This window comes from Nerophis ophidion, linkage group LG25 (assembly GCF_033978795.1).
Source record: "Nerophis ophidion isolate RoL-2023_Sa linkage group LG25, RoL_Noph_v1.0, whole genome shotgun sequence".
NCBI classification, from domain to species: Eukaryota; Metazoa; Chordata; class Actinopteri; order Syngnathiformes; family Syngnathidae; genus Nerophis; species Nerophis ophidion.
The window spans coordinates 11,494,987-11,515,489 of record NC_084635.1 but is presented as its reverse complement, the minus strand read 5'-3'; the positions used below and the strand labels follow the sequence as shown (position 1 = coordinate 11,515,489).

Here is a 20,503-nt window from a genome sequence, read left to right as displayed (position 1 = left end):
GTTCAAATTGGTGAAACACTTCAAAAACTGTCCATACAAAATGTTGGCTTTGAATGACTTTCTGTCAGTCACGACTGTCTCGTACATTTAAATGCATTTACTGTGAACGCACATTAACAAATACAGTCCCAGGAACAAGAAGAACAATTTGCATTATACAATGTGCAACATTATCTGGTGATTTAAACCTGATTCCGTTATTTAATAGTGAGTGTTTTAATTTTGTTTAGCGGCAGGTGCGTGTGTGTGTGTGTGCCTTATTACCCGCACAGGCAATTAAAACAACATTCTCCTCCATGTAAGTGTGCTCTGATCTTAAAATCTACCTCTGGAAAAAAAAAATGGAATCCCCAGTGTTGGAGGAGGTTCATTGACCTGTTTCATTTTGTAGAGAAAAAGCAAGAACAGACATGACACAAAACTGGCTAAGAAACAATAAAATAAATCAAGGAACAGTCAGTAACAGTTTCATTTTTAGATCAAGCACTGCAGTGCAAAGCAGATTTGCGATTCATTACTAAATATGACTTTCGTCGAGTCATCATCTTTTCCTTAGCTTATTGGAACTTGGTTTTTTTCTGTTTAGGTGGTAATAACAGCTTTTGTATTTAAATCCTATTTCCTCCAGGCGGTTTCTTACAGTTCGGTTACAGACGGTGGCTCTAGTTTCTTTTTTCAAGACACATTGCTTTGAGTTTTCGGTCTTGACACTTTGATGTTTTCCTTAGTCTATCAGAATATTTGCTTCTTACAACCTTACCATGTTGTGTGTACTTGGTCCAGATTTTAGACACAGCTGACCGTGACTAATTTACATATTTTGCTACATTGTGTGATGATTTACCTTCTTAAATAACTTTTGACAATCTTCTCCTTTCTTCCAATTTACATATCTTGTGTTAGAGCCACGATTCATGTCAATCCCCCTGCTGCAACAGCTCTCCCAGGTGTGAACACTCAGTTTTAACTAAAGACTAACAAACAAATTGAATCTGATGTGGGTGTTAGCTTTGGAAATGAAAATGTACAGGGTGATTTAATTTTTGTTTTCCTCAGAAATGAGTGATTCCAAAATGTTTTCATCTGCTTTATCTAAAAAGAAAACTGTTACGGACTACCACAATTTATATCCTTGATTCCTTTCATTGTTTTTTGAAGGCAGAAATTTGTCAAAACTGTAGATCGTTTAAATACCAGAAAGTATCTTTTGAAAATACTCGCGTTACTTTGTACAAGAGAAAGCATCTAGCAAAAACAGACTAGACAGAGGTAAAACTGGAAAACATATTGGGAGTTTCATTTAAGCTGTGGATGACCTTCAAGAACAAAAGGATATAAAAACGGACGTTATGGTGGCTGTTGAAATTATTAGGTTTTCCCCCAAACAACCCACCATTATTACCTACGCCAAGAGGTAATATAATCGGTGTCATTGGTTTGTCTGTCCGTCAGTTAGGTAGTTAGCAAAATAATTTTTTATTAAACTTTCAGGAACTGTCCAAAATGGGATAAGGAACAACTAATTGATTTTAGATCATTTATACTATGTTACTTAATCGGTAAATGTGTGTGTGCATTTGTGTGTGTGCGCGTGTGTTTGTGCAAACAGCACTGCAGAGACAGTGTTCACACACAAGAATGTTTACTCCATTTCTTTCAATGTGTTAGAGTGAGCTCATAAAATCATGAACGGATTTCAGGAAACGATTGATAGGTTGATTGGCAACACTAAATTGGCCCTAGTGTGTGAATGTGAGTGTGAATGTTGTCTGTCTATCTGTGTTGGCCCTGTGATGAGGTGGCGACTTGTCCAGGGTGTACCCTGCCTTCCGCCCGATTGTAGCTGAGATAGGCGCCAGCGCCCCCCGCGACCCTGAAAGGGAATAAGCGGTAGAAAATGGATGGATGGATGGATTCAAATAGGACAAAAACAAGTCGTTACATTTTGGGGCTGATCCAGATCATTTCTACTACATAAGCTTACAAGCTTCTCTGTGTGTATATACTAGCGGCTACGCGTCCAACTACAAATGCAAAGACAACAGATGACTGACAAGAAGCTTAACTCAGTTTTTTTCACTCCGCTATAGATAGCTCAAAAATGTATGGGGAGGATTTTCATCTGCCTCTCAGGAAATGGCAGAAATGGGATGAGGATCAAATGATCAAAAAGTTATTGGCGGATTGTGATTAAACTTTTAGGAGTTCTGTGCTCACAGAGTGCTGTTCTAGTTTTTACTTTTATCTTCATGTGTAATAGCGGTTGAAACCGGAGAAAGGCGAAGTACAAAGCTTGTTCGAGCGCCCTCTGAGCAGCTGACCAACTGTGACATACAGCAGTTTTAAAAAGAAAAATGCTTTTTGTGCGTTTTAATTTAAATTTCAGATTGCCAACTTGTTCCTGATGTGCAAGTGTCATGGAAACAACTTGTAATTGAATTCTAAAATTAACGACAAAGTATAACAATCACTGAGGCCAATTTTCCAGTAAAGAAAAATTATAAAGTGCTGCCCCAAGCTTTAGACTACAGCATAGAAAAAGATTGGTTTTAGAGACAACAAGCCTGAAAATAATTGGGATGCCATAATTACGTACGTCAAAGCCTCAGAATGGCTGCCAACTCACGATGCCAGAGTTCATTAAAAGAACGCGAAACAATACTTTGGTTTGACATAGTCTGAAAATCATTGGAAGGTAGAATTATCTTTTGCCTTGGCGTAACAAACTGTTTTTCTTTTTACTGGCAAGAGATAGCAGGAGAGAGGTCTGGGATTGATGTAGACTGCTCTGCAGCATAAACAGTGCAGCATCATTTGAAATACAAAATATAATGATTTATTTTCAGCAATGGTTTTCCACCATGCCCCCAGGAGACAGACTTTTCCCTCTGTAACCTGCAAAGTAATGGACAGCTTAGTATGAGGCCAATATTGTTTTTATTTTTACAGTAAGCGTGGTTACAAAATGACAGGTCTATTGGCGAAAAAGTCCAGTGGCCATTGACACAACAGAACTGGCCTCCAGATGCTTTCTTGATTTGTTTGGTAATGCAATTTTCTGCCAGAGTTTTCGGCCATAAAACACACACTGGTCTCTCCTCATTTCCTACTGTAGTCACCATAACCCAAGAGCTACTGTATGTATCCATTGCCAAATTTTCTGAGCTTTTTATTACGGTTATTGTCACTTGCTTTCATTGCCTCGGACACTTTGTTTTTCTTTCCATTTCTGTTACTAACTTCTCCATCTCTCCTCCGTCCGCTCTGTACACTGATCACTTTTCCTCTGTACATCTTTTAGAGCATTGGTCTGCACCTCCAGACTCTGGAATCGTATGCGGCCCTTCTGTCTCCTTGCTGTGGCTCTGTCAGTTCAGTTCAACCCCCTCCACCCCAGCGAGACAATTAGCATTTTTAAAAAGTGTTCTATAATTTCCGACTGTCTTTGAGGCCGTGAGTCTTGAGGTGCAGGGGAGGCCAGTAAAAGAGACTAGAAGACTATGTGTTCAATTCAGCTTCTCAAGTGTGCAACCCCTTGGGTAAGCTAACCATGAATAGTTGCCAGAAAAAAATAAGAAAAGTAAAAAGTTGAATTTCACATGGACATATTGCTTTTCCTGTAAAACCAAAAACTAAAAGTAGAAACACTTTTTAAAGGCCTACTGAAACCCACTACTACCGACCACGCAGTATGATAGTTTATATATCAATGATGAAATATTAACATTGCAACACATGCCAATACAGCCGGTTTAGTTGACTAAATTGCAATTTTAAATTTCCCGCGGAGTTTCTCGTTGAAAACGTCACGGAATGATGACGCGTGCGCCTGACGTCACAGACTGTCAGGAAATATTAGCTCAGCACCACTTACGGCTGAAAGTCGTCTCTTTTCATCGCATAATTACACAGTAATTTGGACATCTGTGTTGCTGAATCTTTTGCAATTTGTTCAATTAATAATGGAAACTATAAAGAACAATGCTGTTGGGGGAAAGCGGTGTATTGCAGCTGTCTTGAGCACAGAGACACAGCCTGTGTTTCTTTGTTTTTAACACAGAGCACTCAAGCGAACATGTTTCTTTACGTCGACCAGCATGTTTTTGGATGAGAAAATTGTGATATATATATCTTACCGGAGACATCATTGGATTATTCGTCCTCCTGCAGTAGCTGTTTAAAAGGCAGCTGCGAGCTTGGCTCCCCGGCTTCTCTCTGAGACACTGCGTGTTCACCGCAGCCATCCGACCTCGACGTATGTCTTTACAATCTCACTAAAACACTATTAAAACAATAAGCAGATAAGGGATCTTCCAGAATTATCCTAGTAAATGTGTCTAATTACATCTGAAACGCTCACACTGCCGCTGCCCGGAGCCGTCGCTTTTTATTTTATTTTATTTTATTTTATTTACTAGTCCTTCGCTATCAATATCATCATCCACAAATCTTTCATCCTCGCTCAAATTAATGGGGAAATTGTCGTTTTCTCGGTCCGAATAGCTCTTGCTGCTGGAGGCTCCCATTAAAAACAAATGTGAGGACGTGAGGAGCTCTCACCCTTGTGACGTCATCGTCTGCGACTTCCGGTAAAGGCTAGGCTTTTTTATCAGCACCAAAAGTTGCCAACTTTATCGTCGATGTTCTCTACTAAATCTTTTCAGCAAAAATATGGCAATAACGCGAAATGATCAAGTATGACACATAGAATGGACCTGCTATCCCCGTTTAAATAAGAAAATCTCATTTCAGTAGGCCTTTAAAGTTCATAAGCTGTGTTAAGTTTTGCGGTTCTAAACTATTTTTCTTTCCTGGAAGAAGTGGCAAAATGTCTTTCTTAATAGTAAATGTTGCAGACCCCTGTTCTAGTTGGTCAAACAGGCAGCCTGTTCACTAGTTTGAGCACCGCTGACACCCGGAGGTTTGCGTATCGTTCAAACATAAATGAAGACTTGCCCTTCACATTACCCCTAACATCACTGAGATCTTCCTGGGTGGGGGTCCAGTACTATTATTTGAGAAGTACTGCTTTCAGTCCCTTTTGCGCCAGTTAACACAAATTAAAACATTCCCCGCAAATTACGTGTGGTCTGGCCACTTTGTCGAATCCCAGAAATTTCGGTGCACATTTTGGCCAACCATAGAAATGCAACGGTCAAACATTTGACAAAAATGTTGAGGTGTAATAATAATCTCTCATTTATCAACTAATAATCAATGCTATGTATCGCTTTCAATACTTCCCCAATGTTTTTGAGAACATTGGGGAACACTTGAGGAAAGTGTGTGTAAACTACAAGTTGAAACATAAAAGACGTTCGACTTTCAAACGTAAAACATGAACAAGAATGTCTGCAACGTGTGGATGACAGAGCTGCCTGGTTCTGAAACTTTTTTCACTACATACCAACTCAGAAAACACTTGGCACTCTCTAAGTACCAACATTAAAATTCAGTAGTGTAGTAGGCCTAAGTAGTCATTAAAAACAAGGCAGAGGTTTTAATTAACAAGTATATTTAAGAGTTGAGCTTGAGCTAGAGTATATTAAGTTTATTTTTGGCCAAGGTAAACCCCGCCTTCTGCCCGAATGCAGTGAGGGTAGGCTCCGGCCCCCCACCGCCCCAATAGGGACAGGCAGTAAAACATGGATTGATGGATTTACAGGCTTCGTTGGCATAACCATAAATGCGGCCGAAGTACCACCACAGTTTGATAATCACTGTTTTAGAGTACTCAATAGTAATATCCCTTGAGATTGTGTTGTTTACTCGTCTTCAGCATACATTACTTTTTAACTGCGAACCATTTTTTTGCCTCATGCGATGGTTGAGATATCATTTACAGTGATACCAGTGTGTTTTGTACATTCTATTTTGCACATTTGTGTGTTCCATGTTGGTCAGATGCTTTTCTCAGTCTTTTTGTTTGAATTTAATCATCATCTCCTTCAACAAATTTCCCTATTATAATTACAAAATGAAAATCCATCCATCCATCCATTTTCTACCGCTTATTCCCTTTCAGGGTCGCGGGGGGCGCTGGCGCCTATCTCAGCCACAATCGGGCGGAAGGCAGGGTACACCCTGGACAAGTCGCCACCTCATTGCAGGGCCAACACTGATAGACAGACAACATTCACACTCACATTCACACACTAGGGCCAATTTAGTGTTGCCAATCAACCTATCCCCAGGTGCATGTCTTTGGAAGTGGGAGGAAGCCGGAGTACCCGAGGGAACCCACGCATTCACGGGGAGAACATGCAAACTCCACACAGAAAGATCCCGAGCCTGGATTTGAACCCAGGACTGAAGGAACTTCGTATTGTGAGGCAGACGCACTAACCCCTCTACCACCGTGAAGCCCCAAAAAAAATTAAAATCACAACAATTTATTGCAACTTTCACTTTCTCACGCAATTTTATTGCAACAAATCCTGCACTTTTCATTGCAATTTTTTGAATTAGGGATAAAAAAGATCCTGGGGGACTGGTAAAGAACTAAAACTAAATATGAAAGCAAAAAAATTTTTAATCCTCTGCTTTTAGGGGTTAGGGTTACAAAAAACACTTAAAACACTAATTAGATAGCCATTAAATAAGGAGCAGATGCAAAGTTGTTGAAAAAATAAGCCTTAAAACACTGCAATTTCTGTCTCAACTTTTTAAAAATGCTGCCCCAAAGTCATACATTTTAGGCTGCAATAGTCACAAAAAAGAGGGAGTGTGTTTACAAAAAAACACATCTAATAAAGCTAGAAGTAATCCCATATACTGTAAACTACTGACTGACTGATTTAAGGGACACTTTTAAAATGGCAAATCTGAAAAAAAAAAACCTAATCTATTGTGATTATATTCAGTGTGACTGTGCAGCAAACCTCAGAATCCCACCAAAATAAGGAGCTACAGTACCTGGGTACTGGCACTGGGCCGGACAGCAGAGGTGGTACCGCTCACATCCTGAATCTCCACCCTACTGGACAGGACACCAAAACACTGGGAAACCTCCTGGTAACAAATCCGTCTGGGATGTAAACAAAAGAAGAAAGAGGTGAGAGGACACACAATGAGCTGTGGGTGGAAGCAGAAAAATAGCCCACGGTGTTTTCGTGAAATAAACAAAACAATGAAAACACCTTGAGTTCTTAAATTATATGACTGTCAAGATAAAATAACAAATACAATTGTTTACGGTGTCATTTCTGTCAATAAAAAAACTGACAGATATTTAACAAGCACAACAGGACAAAAAAAACTAAGGTAAATAGAACCAAACATGTTCACTTAATACATCTGAAAATCTGAGAAAGAGACTGACCTGGGGGATTCATAGAGAGGAACAGTGCGGATGTGGAGTTTTTGAATCTCATCAATGGTACCGATTGTCAGAGTGCTGTTGTTAGCCAGAGCCAGGCTGTAACAGAAAAGGTACAGATTTGGTAGAAAATTAAAACTGATAAAATGAAATTCTACAATGTATGCAATTACCGTCCCTTGGTAGTGTGTTTTTAGTATACCTGTCTGGGTAACCTTCAGAGTTGAGTGGGCACATATAGTTGACCTCCTTGAGGTTGACGTTGGAAAAGACCAGCTTATGGTTCGAAGAATAAATGACAGTGGGGCGATCGGAGCAGGCAAAGACATTGGAGGTTGAAAGAGATCGAAAGGTCCTCAGCACAGTGGGCTGCGTTCCCAGGGTGACTTTTTTACGCTCACTCAAGGAACCTACAGCGATGGAAATACAATCACAAAGAAAAGGGTTCAGGCCAAGAGAACCCTTTAAAGAGCTACAGAAAGTAAAGCTGTCAGGTTTCAAATAGTCATGGGATAAACAGTAAACCAGAGGTTTCACTGCTCAGTCACAACAAGGCATTTAAACCTAACAACACTGGACCTAGTGCCAACCCCAAAGTGGATGGGATATTACAGGAATACTACCTCAACTCGACACCTTTTACAGCTGAAACTCGGGCACAAATATGTGTTTCAACAGGACAATGCTGCCAAACACACAGCCCGAGCTGCTAACATTTGGTTTGGAGGAAAATTGCGCCTAAAAAAACAACCTTTGTTTATACCTACTTTAAAGTTGTATTTTTTGACAGTTTCGAGAATAAATTAATTTGTCCTGAGTGGTATTTTGGATTAACAAATGGAAGACATAAGTGAAAGTTTGCACTTTGGGTGAGACGGTCGCAGTTGTTGTTGTTTCGGCTTTTTATTTGTTTCAATAAAGTGATTGTTGATCTAGAGATCTAAACGCCATACTTTCGACATCTGGGCAAAAGCTACGATATTTTCTACACAAACAAAAAAACATCACAATCCGGGTAATTAGTAACTTCAGTCAGAATGTCGGTAAGACAAAAGCAATATACAAGGTCTGAACATCTATGCTGGCTTTGGAAAAGCTGAATTTAAGCTTTTAGAAGGGTTTTCCTAAGGCCCAGACCTCAACCACATTGAACATTTGTACACTATGCTAAACATCTGTGTCTGTGCTAGTAACGGACTCCATTAATTCTGCCAACAAGAGTGTTCAAATTTCCTGACAGAATGATGTTAAAAGCTCTTTGGTGGCTACAAAAATAATCTAGTTGAGGAAGCAGACTGCCTCAACCGTGAGAGCTCTTTAATCACCCTCCTGTTCTAAAAGACCCCACCCTTACCAGCCACTATGCCCCTAACTCGGACTGCTCCATCATCCCAGTCTCCCCAGATGAAGTCAAAGCAGCACTGTCAAAAACCAAGAAAGGCAAAGCTCCCGGCATTTGTAACCTCACAGCAGAGACGTTGAAGGCGACAATATCATTCTATGGCTCACACAAATTATTAACCTCATGCGGGTCTCTGAGTTGCTGCCAGATGACTGGAGGCGTAGCATTATACTTTCCTTCTGGAAACACAAGGGAGATCAGCTGACCTGCAGCAACCACTAAGGGATCACCCTCCTTTCCATCCCCTCTTCACCCGCATCCTACCCACCAGAAGCCGGATTAATTTTGACCCGTTCCACTATCGATCACATCTCTGCTCTTCGGCTCATAATAGAATAGTCCCAGGAGTTCAGAGAGGACCGGCATCACTTCATCGCCTTCATTGACCATAAGGCTGCCTTTGACACAGTGGACGATGGGACCCTCTGGAACATCTTGAAGTCCCTTGGAGCTCCTACCAAAATCATCACACTCTTTAGACAGATGTACCAGAGTACTGAAAGCTGCGTACGAGTGAGTAGTCAGGTCTCAGAGTGGTTCCCATTAAACAGCTGGATAAGGCAGGGCTGTGTCACGGCTCCTAAACTCTTTAATTGCATCATCGACCACTTGATGTCACATGTCTGCAAACAGAACCCTGGGGTGCCACTAGGTAACTACACCCTCCAGGACCTCAAATACGCAGATGACACCACGCTGTTCTGTGAGACTGCTGACCAGCTCTACAAAGCCCTCAGTGTGTTTGACGAGGAGTCCACAAAGTTAGGCCTGAAGATAAGCTTGCCTTAGGCCCTGTCTACATTACGCCGGATAACTCCTTAATTGAATAACTATTTATCCTAAACCCCTAAACACTAACCTAACCTAAACACTAACCCATTGTTTAAGGTTCCTCTCCTTGGATGTTTTTTTTTTTTACACGGGTAAACGTGCCGTCTATTTCTTGAATCTCCGTCTCTTAGCTCTGTATGGACTCATTGATCGTTTCTAAACGGAATTCGGAGAGCAAGTGACGTCAGAAACAACGCACCACAGCCAGCTTCGTAACAACCGGTTTCCCCTTGGAGGTAACCACTAGAAGTATGGAGGCGAATCATCCAGACATGCCCGTGTTTCGTCGTCTTCTACATGTACAGGCGCTTGTAGAAATCATGCATGAATACCTTAAGAGAAGAAAACGTGCGATTGTAGCAATTTCCGATACAACACATCTCAGACGGCAACATAGCAATGTTGAACGACGGTTTTGGATCAGGCCTGGAAAAACGGCAGCCTGGCGGGATATGATTTTCAACGAGTGTGTTGTGCCAGAGAAGTGGCAAGAGAACTTTCGAATGTCCAGGTCAGCTGTGATTCTATTTAGCGCAAAACTTTCTCCATTTGTCGAAGGGAAGACAATGGAAATGCTGGCTCCTGTGGATGGGATAAAAAAGGTAGCGTGTGCTTTGTAATACTTGGCCGACGAGGGAAGACTACAGAAAACAGCGAATGCATTTGGACTGGCAAAGCAGACTATCAGTTATTGTCTGCGATGTACGTCAAGCGATTACTCAACGTCTAGTTTTGTACTCCTTAACTACTGTAAAGCCATGAAGTGGTTGAAACCGTAGACTACGACCGCCAATTTCAGCCTCCAAGCACAGGCTGGATTGCAGGAATGGACAATGAAGGTGAAGATAAAAGACTTAGGAGAGTCCTGACCAGATATCTAGATCCCCAGATTGATTGTTGTTAAATGTTAGTTATCACCTTGTTTACGTTCACACATCTATTAAGGATTTGAATCAATTATGCTGGCTCAGGAGTGATTCACTACAATAGGGGTAGTCTATCAGCTGCTGATGGTGAGGCAAGCAAGGTTTACTGTTAAAAGAAATGTGGCAATAGTCTACATTGAAACCCTTCACATATCAGACTGCCGGGTAAAGATACAGTTCCAAGTCAGAGGTGACTATAATGTAATATATACGTGTCTGCCATTTTCCGCGCATGCGTACTAGGTCACGTTGCGCCAGCGGACTGAGGGGGTCTTAAATGATGGCATTGTGTGTGTGTGTGTGTGTGTGTGTGTGTGTGTGTGTGTGTGTGTGGACAGGGATAAGGTTAGGTGGGTTATATCCTGTATAACCTTAGCCGGCTTAGTGTAGAGGCAGCCTAAGACATAGCTTACGTTTGCAAGTGAGGAACCTGATCCATCACACCTCTTTTTTGACAGGACCCCGTCTCCACTTTTAAATACATGGGCTCGACAATGTCAAACACTGGCGACCGTAAACCTAAGATTAACAGACGCCGTGCCCTAGCAGTTTCTGTAATGCAGACACTTTGGAGACCATTGAGGCGACACTGGTACAATACAGGAGACACAGCTTAGGGTCTACAATGCTTCTGTCATCTATGTTCTCCTGTACGGCTCCGAAACATGGCCGCTGAATACCACCCTGGCGGCCAGGTTTGATGGTTTCAATACAAAGGCCCTCAGGAGAATGCATCACATGGAGCCAGCACGTCACAAACCGGACTTTGAGAGGACAAACCCAACAGCTCCCAGCATCCCGTCTCGCAGTAATGAGGCGGTTACGCTGGTATGGACACGTCATCTGTGTGCCAGTGGAAGCTCCAACTAATACTATCCTAGCTTTCAATCCCAGCAAGCCAGCTGGAGAGGACCCAAAGTTGCCCCCCGTGCCCGCTGGCTGGATGTAATAGCCAAGGACCGTAAAGCCTGTAATGTGAGCTCAAGCTCAACTCTTTGCCCACAATAGACCCAAATGGAGAGACCTGGTTGCCACGGTTGGCTCTAAATACCTGTATGTGCAAGAGGACTAATGAATGAATGAGGAAGTATTGAGGGTGAAAGAACTGTCCTGAAGGAATCAATAAAGTACTATCTATCTATCCATCTAAATGTTTACTTTTAACCCTGTATATCTTACGATACATTCCACATACATTTAATCTAGTATCCACTCAGCATTCATTGCACATGTATGTACAATCATTCTACACTAGAAAAAAAATAGTTAAAATGAATCATTAAGGGACGTTTGCAGTTTGCTCAAAGTGAAGTGAATTATATTTATATAGCACTTTTCTTTAGTGACTGAAAGCGCTTTACATAGTGAAACCCAATATCTGAGTAACATTTTTAAACCAGTGTGGGTGGCACTGGGAAGAGGTGGGTAAAGTATCTTGCCCAAGGACACAACGGCAGTGACTAGGATGGCAGAGGCGGGGATCGAATCAGGAACTCTCAAACTGCTGGCACGGCTGCTTTACCAATGGAGCGATGCCGCCCAAAGTTACATTTATTGAACTAGAAATTATAAGAAAGACAACAACACCAGATAGCTTATCTTATCATTAGTGGTTTAAAAGAACAGACCTAATGGTTAAATGCTTGCGGCGTGTGCAAACCCACTGGAGAGATCTTCGTGTACAAAATAATAAAAAAATGTATGCTATGCAATTGCCACCATTCATAGTTTAAACAGCTGAAAATGACCATAAATCACTCCAAACATCTTCTTTGTGCTGTGGCATTGTTCCTTTTCACCATCTTAATGCACATGCTTACCCGGGCCGCAGCCCAGTCTAGGCCCCTTCGCGCCCCTATGTTGACGGCGGCATGTAATAATTGGGGTTCATAGCTTCCAATCTCAGGCAGCTGCTTTGCACAGATATGCATGCGCTCACTCGTCGCGCAGCAGATATATTCATGAAAAAAATTATTTTCAAATTGGATGATATGTTGCCATTTTGCTGCTCTGGTGAGCCTGCATTAGCATCGTGTGACTCCCGTCGCACAAGAAGAGGGTGGCTAATTGCGTCATGTTCGAACAACATTACCTGCAAACATCATCTTTGCAGTTTCACAAGGAAGAAAAAAAGGGAAAATGAGCGCGGCTCTCACAAGAGAAAATTGGCTGCAGAGAGCAACTGCGGGGAGAAGATTTATCAAAGTGCATCCAAAAGCTCGGGGATAATTCCAAAACACCCATCACCACAGAGGTTGACAGTGGCTGTGTTTCCATTGCAGTTTTTCACAAAATAAAAGCGGCATTTCAAAAATTTTCACAAGATACATTTGCAACTTGTAGGTGTTTCCACTAAGGGGTGTTTTGCATCATGAGATGTAATTTTTGTAAAATCTTGTCTCGCTAGACTCCACTTTAAGGTAGATGGACATACGCTTTGCAATTCCATGATTTTGGAGTTGGGATTACAATTGCAGTGGGTAACCGCTCAAAGGCAACATCCTTATGCATGGCAGCAGCCACAAATAAGGGATTTGTGGAAGAGAATTGTGAATAGGAAATTCCCTATTTAATTACAGAAGGTTTGGGCACGTGGGTCTATCCAAGTCTGCGAATCAGTCTCTATTGTCGGGAAAGGGACCTGCAGGAAGGCCCGGTGCCGCCTTCCTCTTTCGGTCGACTGATCGGAAAGAAAAGCAAGACGACCCGTCTGACCTAGTAGTTGTGCATTGGGGTTCCCTCATGCTTTTGCAACACACTTCAATATCGAACCGTCTGGAAAAAAACACCTCATGAGGGCGTAATACAGTATTTTTGCGATATTTGAGAGGTTTTTAAAAATTCTGGTGTTTCCATTACCAGTTTCTTATTGCAATATTTAAGTTCTGCGCATTTCTGGGGGTAACGAAAACGCATAGAATAATTTGTCTTAAAGGCGGATTGTATTTTACACTTTGAAACATCCTAATGGGCGGAGACGGACTTGAAGTCAACTTTTAAAAAGGTTTTCAGACGTAATTTTACCTTGTAGACACAAATGGATGAGGAGATGCTGAAAATTTAAAAAGCATATACAGCCATATCCCGGGTAGCTATACGGAGGCCTGTGTCATATACCAGCTGATACAGAGGCCGGGAAAGCAATGGAGTGGTTTGTAGGAGTTGGAATGAAATGTACAGTATGTATGTGTGTGTGTACAATGCTCGCCAGGGATGAGGCTACCGTTGTGCCTACAAAAAAAGTTGTCGTTCTGTAAGGCAACACTGTCGTCTTTTCCATGAGTCAAGTCAAGTCAATGCCGTCTCAAATGCGCCCGCATGTGGGTATTGATGGACGGCCTGGCTCCAGACGTTCTGCGTTCTTTACTCCAGTGTTTACTTTATCACATGATTATGTGCGGATTTGCGAGATCTCGTAAAATTCTGCACTATTTCGCTGCATGACGGAGCCGCAACAGAACAGTCGTGGGGATTGCCAGATGGCGGTGCCGTTCTGTGGCGATTACTTTTCACATCCTGTGGAAATCAGGGGTAAGAATCTACCAAACTGTGACATAGTATAGGAGTTTTCAGGTTCAAAAAATACACAACAAATTCCCATGTTGAATGCATAAACCTGTGACATGATTTGTAAGGTTTTCATCATTAATCTATGTGTGAGTGATTTTTTTATTAGAAAAGTACAACATTTTGGTAATTAATGTATGTTGTTGTTTTTTTCTGTCCTAGAATCAACCTTGTAGATACAAAAAATGTCTTCCCTATAATAAGAAAGTGGTGGCCTCTCTTACTCTCTAGTCTGATGATTCACTAAATTGACTTTCAAATGGTTCCTGGTCTGTTACTCGTTTGCTGACGGCGTGAGAACGACGTACCCGTCTGCAGATCCAGGCCAAAGTAGAAGAGTGCGCCGTCTCCAAGGGCACAGAGCAGGTAGTAGCTGCCTTCAAAAGTGGTCATTAGGATGGAACGAGGGATGATCTCTAGAAATGGTCACAGAAAAAGGATCTGTTTACATTTTTCATGTTGACAGAAATAATCGATCAACACCAAACTCATCAATGTTGGAAAACAGATTTAAGAATGTTTTCAAATCTGGAAGGCAAACAACGCTTTAAGAATCAAACAAAACATTCGGCAAAAGAAACTGAAAAAAATAATCTAAGACCACCGGAAAGCCTACAAATAATTAGAACAGAGAATGATGTAATCTATTAACTATTTGGAGGGATGATTTGTGGTTGTGCCCATTAAGCAGCTATTATCAAAGCACGCACACGCATGTACATACACACTAATCTGAAACAGGGTATGTCACTGTGGAATAGCACTGGTTATTTATCATTAATGAAACATTTTTAACTGGAAAGAAGAAAGCCCTGACCTTAAGAGTTCATGATGTTAAAGAGAATTATGTCTCCACAGAGTACTGACTTTTTCATAAGTTTAACCAAAGCTGTTATCTACTGAAAAGTTTAACATTCTTAATTACCTCCCCATCCTTAAATGGGGCAGTAAATGTCGAATTACAAGAAAAACCCTTGGGCATCTATGGAGAAAATCACTTCACCCTCCAGTGCTTCATAAATGTGGATTACAGGGTATTATTCTTTGACTTGTACTTGTATTTTTATGACTGAAGAAGGACATCACATAAAATGCCAAATAAGGTGCCAAAATGCTCTTGGCCTATATTCAGTCTGCTGTTTGTCACAAAGCAATTTCCTTCGCCTTAATGCTTTTCCTTATGTGAAGGTTTTAGGGAAGCTTTTGTCTTCCCTTCCAGAGTGCGTGAGCGGTTAGGAAATTTCACTTCAGTGGATTTGTAAAGTCCATTAAGGCATTATACTACTTTGACTGGGCCACGGAAATAAACTCCACCTGACACCCTTGAAGTTTACAGAACTCTCTGAAAGAGCAAAAAACAGTGTTTTTGTTTCCTTGTCAGTGCACACAGCCTCTATCTCTCTCATACCATACCTCCACCCAGCATTTCCTTGTGCAGGGCAGTGAAGCAAGGCAGTTTTAGCACGCGCGCTGAGATGTCGGTCCACAATCCCACGGCGCAGAGCGGTGACTCACCGCCACCTTCTCCCAGAGGCGTGATGTCAAGGCAGGCCACCTCATGCTCCATCTCTGTGTTGCTGAGAAAGAGAGGGGTCAGAATCATCCTACAGTATATTCATTCGAAAGGTAAAAACAATCAGGAAAATTTACACCTTTAAAGGCCTACTGAAACCCACTACTACCGACCACGCAGTCTGATAGTTTATATATCAATGATGAAATATTAACATTGCAACACGTGCCAATACGGCCTTTTTAGTTTACTAAATTGCAATTTTAAATTTCCCTTAAAGTGTCGTGTTGAAAAAGTCGCGGTATGATGAGGCGTGTGTTTGACACCACCGGTTGTAGCGGACATTATTTTCCAGCCCGATCCAAGCTATAAGTAGTCTGTTTTAATCGCATAATTACACAGTATTCTGGACATCTGTGTTGCTAAATCTTTTGCAATTTGTTCAATTAATAATGGAGAAATCAAAGTAGAAAGATGGAGGTGGGAAGCTTTTAGCCTTTAGCCACACAAACACAGCCGGTGTTTCCTTGTTAAAAATTCCCGAAGATGAAGCTTTACTATGGATCAGAGCAGTCAAGCGAACATGGATCCCGACTACATGTCAACCGGCAGTTTTCGGTCAGAAAATTGTGGTAATAAGTCGCCTTTTACCGGAGACCTCAGCGGAGCTTCCGTCCTGCTGCAGCTGCCGTGACTTCCCTCACACCCGTGGCCACACCCCTCCGACTTTCAGGTACTATTTAATCTCACTAAAACACTAGCAATACAATAGCAGATAAGGGATTTTCCAGAATTATCCTAGTAAATGTGTCTAAAAACATCTGAATCGCTCCCACTGCAATCGCCTTTTTTTTTTTACTTTTCTTTTTTTTCTAGTCTCTTACACTCTAAGTTTCCTCATCCAGGAATCTATCATCCTCGCGCAAATTAATGGGGAAATTGTCGCTTTCTTGGTCCGAATAGCTCTAGCTGCTGCTGGCTATGATTGTAAACAATGTGAGGATGTGAGGAGCCCTACAACCCGTGACGTCACGCGCACATCGTCTGCTACTTCCGATAAAGGCAAGGCTTTTTTATAAGCGACCGAAAGTTGCAAACTTTATCGTCGATGTTCTCTACTAAATCCTTTCAGCAAAAATATGGCAATATCGCGAAATGATCAAGTATGACACATAGAATGGACCTGCTATCCCGGTTCAAATAAGAAAATCTCATTTCAGTAGGCCTTTAATCATTCGCATAATTTAATTGGCTCTTCTTTTGACTTGTCGTTTTTACGAGATACAATGTACTGTCGAATGTGCCTTGTTTTCCTTTTTAATCACAAGAGTCTCTCGTCAACTGTCCTTTCCGTAACCCCCTTGAAAAAAGAAAGACAATAGAAAGTTTCTTTAAATACAAAAGGGGTGTTTAAGAACCTTAAGTAAAATTCTCAATTGAAATGAAAATATCTCCTAAATTTCAATTCAATTGCATGAATTTAAAATTAAGTTGCAATCATGAAGTAGAATTGCAATTCAAAATTTGAATTGAATGAAGCAGAAATTAAATTTAGATCACAATTGATAATTGTGATGTATTCCAACATTATGCTTTACAACAGGGGCGCTCACACTTTTTCTGCAGGCGAGCTACTTTTCAATTGACCAAGTCGAGGAGATCTACCTCATTCCTATAGGTTGATTGGCAACACTAAATTGGCCCTAGTGTGTGAATGTGAGTGTGAATGTTGTCTGTCTATCTGTGTTGGCCCTGCGATGAGGTGGCGACTTGTCCAGGGTGTACCCCGCCTTCCGCCCGATTGTAGCTGAGATAGGCGCCAGCGCCCCCCGCGACCCCGAAAGGGAATAAGCGGTAGAAAATGGATGGATGGATTTATTTATTTATGACAGAGACATTTTTGTAAACAAGTTAATGGTCTTTAATGATAATAAAAGCATGTTTAACACACATAGATTCCTTTCTTTCATGAAGACAAGAATATAAGTTGGTGTATTTGATTCTGATGACTTGCATTGATTGGAATTAGACAGTGGTGCTGATAACGTCCGCATTTTCAAATGGAGGAAAAAAAAAGTCCTCCTTTCTGTCCAATACCACACGAAAGTGGTTGGATTTGGCATCTCATTTGTCCAACTTGCATACTCGTTTTTAAACACTTTGTTATGAGAGTAGCATATGTGTGTGGCCCTTTAATGTCTGGCAGCAGGTGAGTGACGTCAGTGACTGTGCGGGTGGGCAAGCAAGTGAGGAAGCGGTCGCTGAGGGCGGGGGAGAAATACATTAGCATCAAACTCCGTAGCTTGCTAGCTTGTGCACACTAGCTTTCTGAGACTCTTATTTTGTTAGCACAGGCAGGATGAAACGGGTCTTTTATGGTGAAGACAGGAACTGTGCAGTCGGTCTTTAGAGTTTTGACAGTAGGTACGGAGTCTCTAGAAATAAAATATGTTTCTCTGCCTCCGCCCTGTTAGTGATTTTTTTCTTAAATATGAGCTTGCAGCAGCCAGCGTCATCTCACAAGATCCTCGGGTGCCGAGAATGTCAAACAACTGACGAAAGTGAAGTCTTGGTATGATTGATGATAGCTGATTTTTATGTATATTTTTTAATGCCTGGCTTGAGATCGACTGACACACCCTCCGAGATCGACCAGTCGATCGCGATCGACGTAATGCCCACCCCTGCTTTACAGTGTATTATATATGTTACTGTTTTTTACATGTGCACATGTATTCATAGTTTTGGCTATAATACGGTTGTTGTTTTTTAACCTAATGTACATATTTTAATTAATGCAAATATTTTCCATCTACAATTAACAATAAAAGCATCAAAACAGATGATTGATTTAATCTTTAAAATTGTGGAAAAATCCTTAATTTACCAGAAAGCTTTACTTCATCCAACGGTCATTGAAGCTATGAGTATTTTGAATTACAAGCTGTCTCTCAGCTTTTTGTTAAGCTTATTGCTAGCATAAATTGGAGTGACGAGCATCCTTGTCTTACATCAACACTTTCCTGCCCTCCAACCACTGGAACTGAGAATGTGAGAGTGAAGGACAACATGTTTTACCATCAGCAGGATGCCCCACTCCATCTTCCGTGCCAAAACAAAAATCCGCATTGGGGACATTTGACCATAAAAATACAGAGGAGTCACTAAATGATCTGCCCGCAGTGTTTCAGTTTGTTCTTTTCTCCTGACTCTACAAATTAAACGATGAAGCATTAGCTTTCCTTCCTGGGTCTTACGCAGACATAAATGTTGATTGCATACAACTTTGACCTTGCCTGTCCGTCACTCAATCACTGTGCAACCTAAACGATTTTCTAGATCATATTGTTCTCGGTGATGAAGCTAACTACAGTGATAAAACTACTGTAGTTATTTAAAGGATTGTATTGTTAGAAAAAAGTATTTTTATTTTTAAAAAGTCATGTTACATTTAAAGTTGCAATGTTTTGGCAGGACCAAGCACTGATTTAACAGATTTTTAGTAATTTCAATGAGTGGCGTTAATTTGATTAACAAAACTAATAAGATTTTGTAGATTGAGATCCCGCTGTATTGAAAATTGAGGTTTTTTTTTTATTGAATTATTGTGTTTGTCAAGTACAGTACATTTAGTACTTTGACCAAAACGTTTGGTCGTTACTTATACGTACTTATTGTGATAAGGAATTTATTGTGTGATTACAAATATCAGTAAATTGGAAATGTACTTTGTCAATCCATCTTACCCAATCTGTTTGAGCTCCCCAGCCAAGATCTGGAGATAGTAAAGGGCACGTCCAACAGCAAGCACCACCTGAGTGTGGTTGCAAGCAGCCACGCTGATGTTCCTGCCCTGTGGCTCCTTCCACTCGCTCACCAAGGCCTTGCTCTCCTGAAGCACCAAGCGAACAGAGCCGGATGTGATCTGCAAACACACACAATTTTTTTCTTTTAAAAGATTATTAAACACAGTACCTCTGGAAAATGACACAAGGGCTTAGAGGTGATAGAATATGAAGCTGCTTCAAAGGTATTTCATTACTGTCCATTGGATTGCATGCCAAAATTGCTACTACCTGCAAAATAATTGTACTAATTCCTTAACAAACAAGCTCACAAAGAGGACCATTTGGGATGTTTTGTCCATCCCTTCCACCTACTATTTAAAAAAGTAAACAAAGATCTTTTGTCTTCTTCTGCAGATCAAGCTTAAGCCCCTGTTCTGCCAATAACATTGCGCTTTAAACCATTTATGAACTTTTTTTTTTAAAATACATTATTTTAGACAATGTTTTCACAGATAATTTAGATGCTATGATGGATACCGATTAACAACACTGACTATTTTATTTTTATGCTGACCACTATTACTACTATCTAGGGCTGTCTTCAACTAGTCAAAAGGTTTGATGATGTAATTCAGAGGAGTCTGATTTTGATTACCAACCTCGCAGTCCAATCGTCTGACATAAATCCCCTTCCTCCCTCCAAGGGAGAGAGGCTAGTAAAGTACCCGTTGACGCTCCCTTGGCTACAGCAAGTGTGTTAGGAGGAGAGATTCATTGTGTACATCATGTCCTCTTTAAATATTGTATTAGTAAAATATTGTGTGACGACAAATAGCTTTCAAGGAGTAAGAAATAACTCTTACCTCCCTACAGTTTCAGCTAACACTTTCAGCCTTTTCCTCACAGCGATCTTGCTTCCTGGTGCGAAGTCACATGCCTAAATTAAACAGCTAACTGTGTTTGGCCTCCAACATCTCTGACTCAATAAAATAGGTTTGTCTATGCCACAGTGTCAAACTCAAGGCCCAGGGGCCAAATCTGGCCCGACACATTATTTTTTGTGGACTGCGAAAGCCTGGAAATAATATGGGTTAATAAAATGCTTAATTTTTTCTTACTAAATATATTTGTTTCCCTTTTGACACTAAAAATCATGTA

General features: G+C 41.0%; 1 protein-coding gene across 1 annotated transcript in view; it reads right to left on the bottom strand.

Annotated features, from left to right (window-relative positions):
- The window catches only part of ddb1 (damage-specific DNA binding protein 1), an 88,176-nt gene that overhangs the window by 31,968 nt on the left and 35,705 nt on the right, over positions 1 to 20,503 (bottom strand). The window contains exons 13-18 of the mRNA XM_061887628.1: positions 19,304 to 19,482; positions 15,458 to 15,621; positions 14,353 to 14,460; positions 7,521 to 7,728; positions 7,322 to 7,417; positions 6,916 to 7,027 (exon numbers count right to left, since the gene is read on the bottom strand). Coding sequence (XP_061743612.1) covers positions 6,916 to 7,027; positions 7,322 to 7,417; positions 7,521 to 7,728; positions 14,353 to 14,460; positions 15,458 to 15,621; positions 19,304 to 19,482 — 867 coding nt within the window. The remainder of the gene's footprint in view (positions 1 to 6,915; positions 7,028 to 7,321; positions 7,418 to 7,520; positions 7,729 to 14,352; positions 14,461 to 15,457; positions 15,622 to 19,303; positions 19,483 to 20,503) is intronic.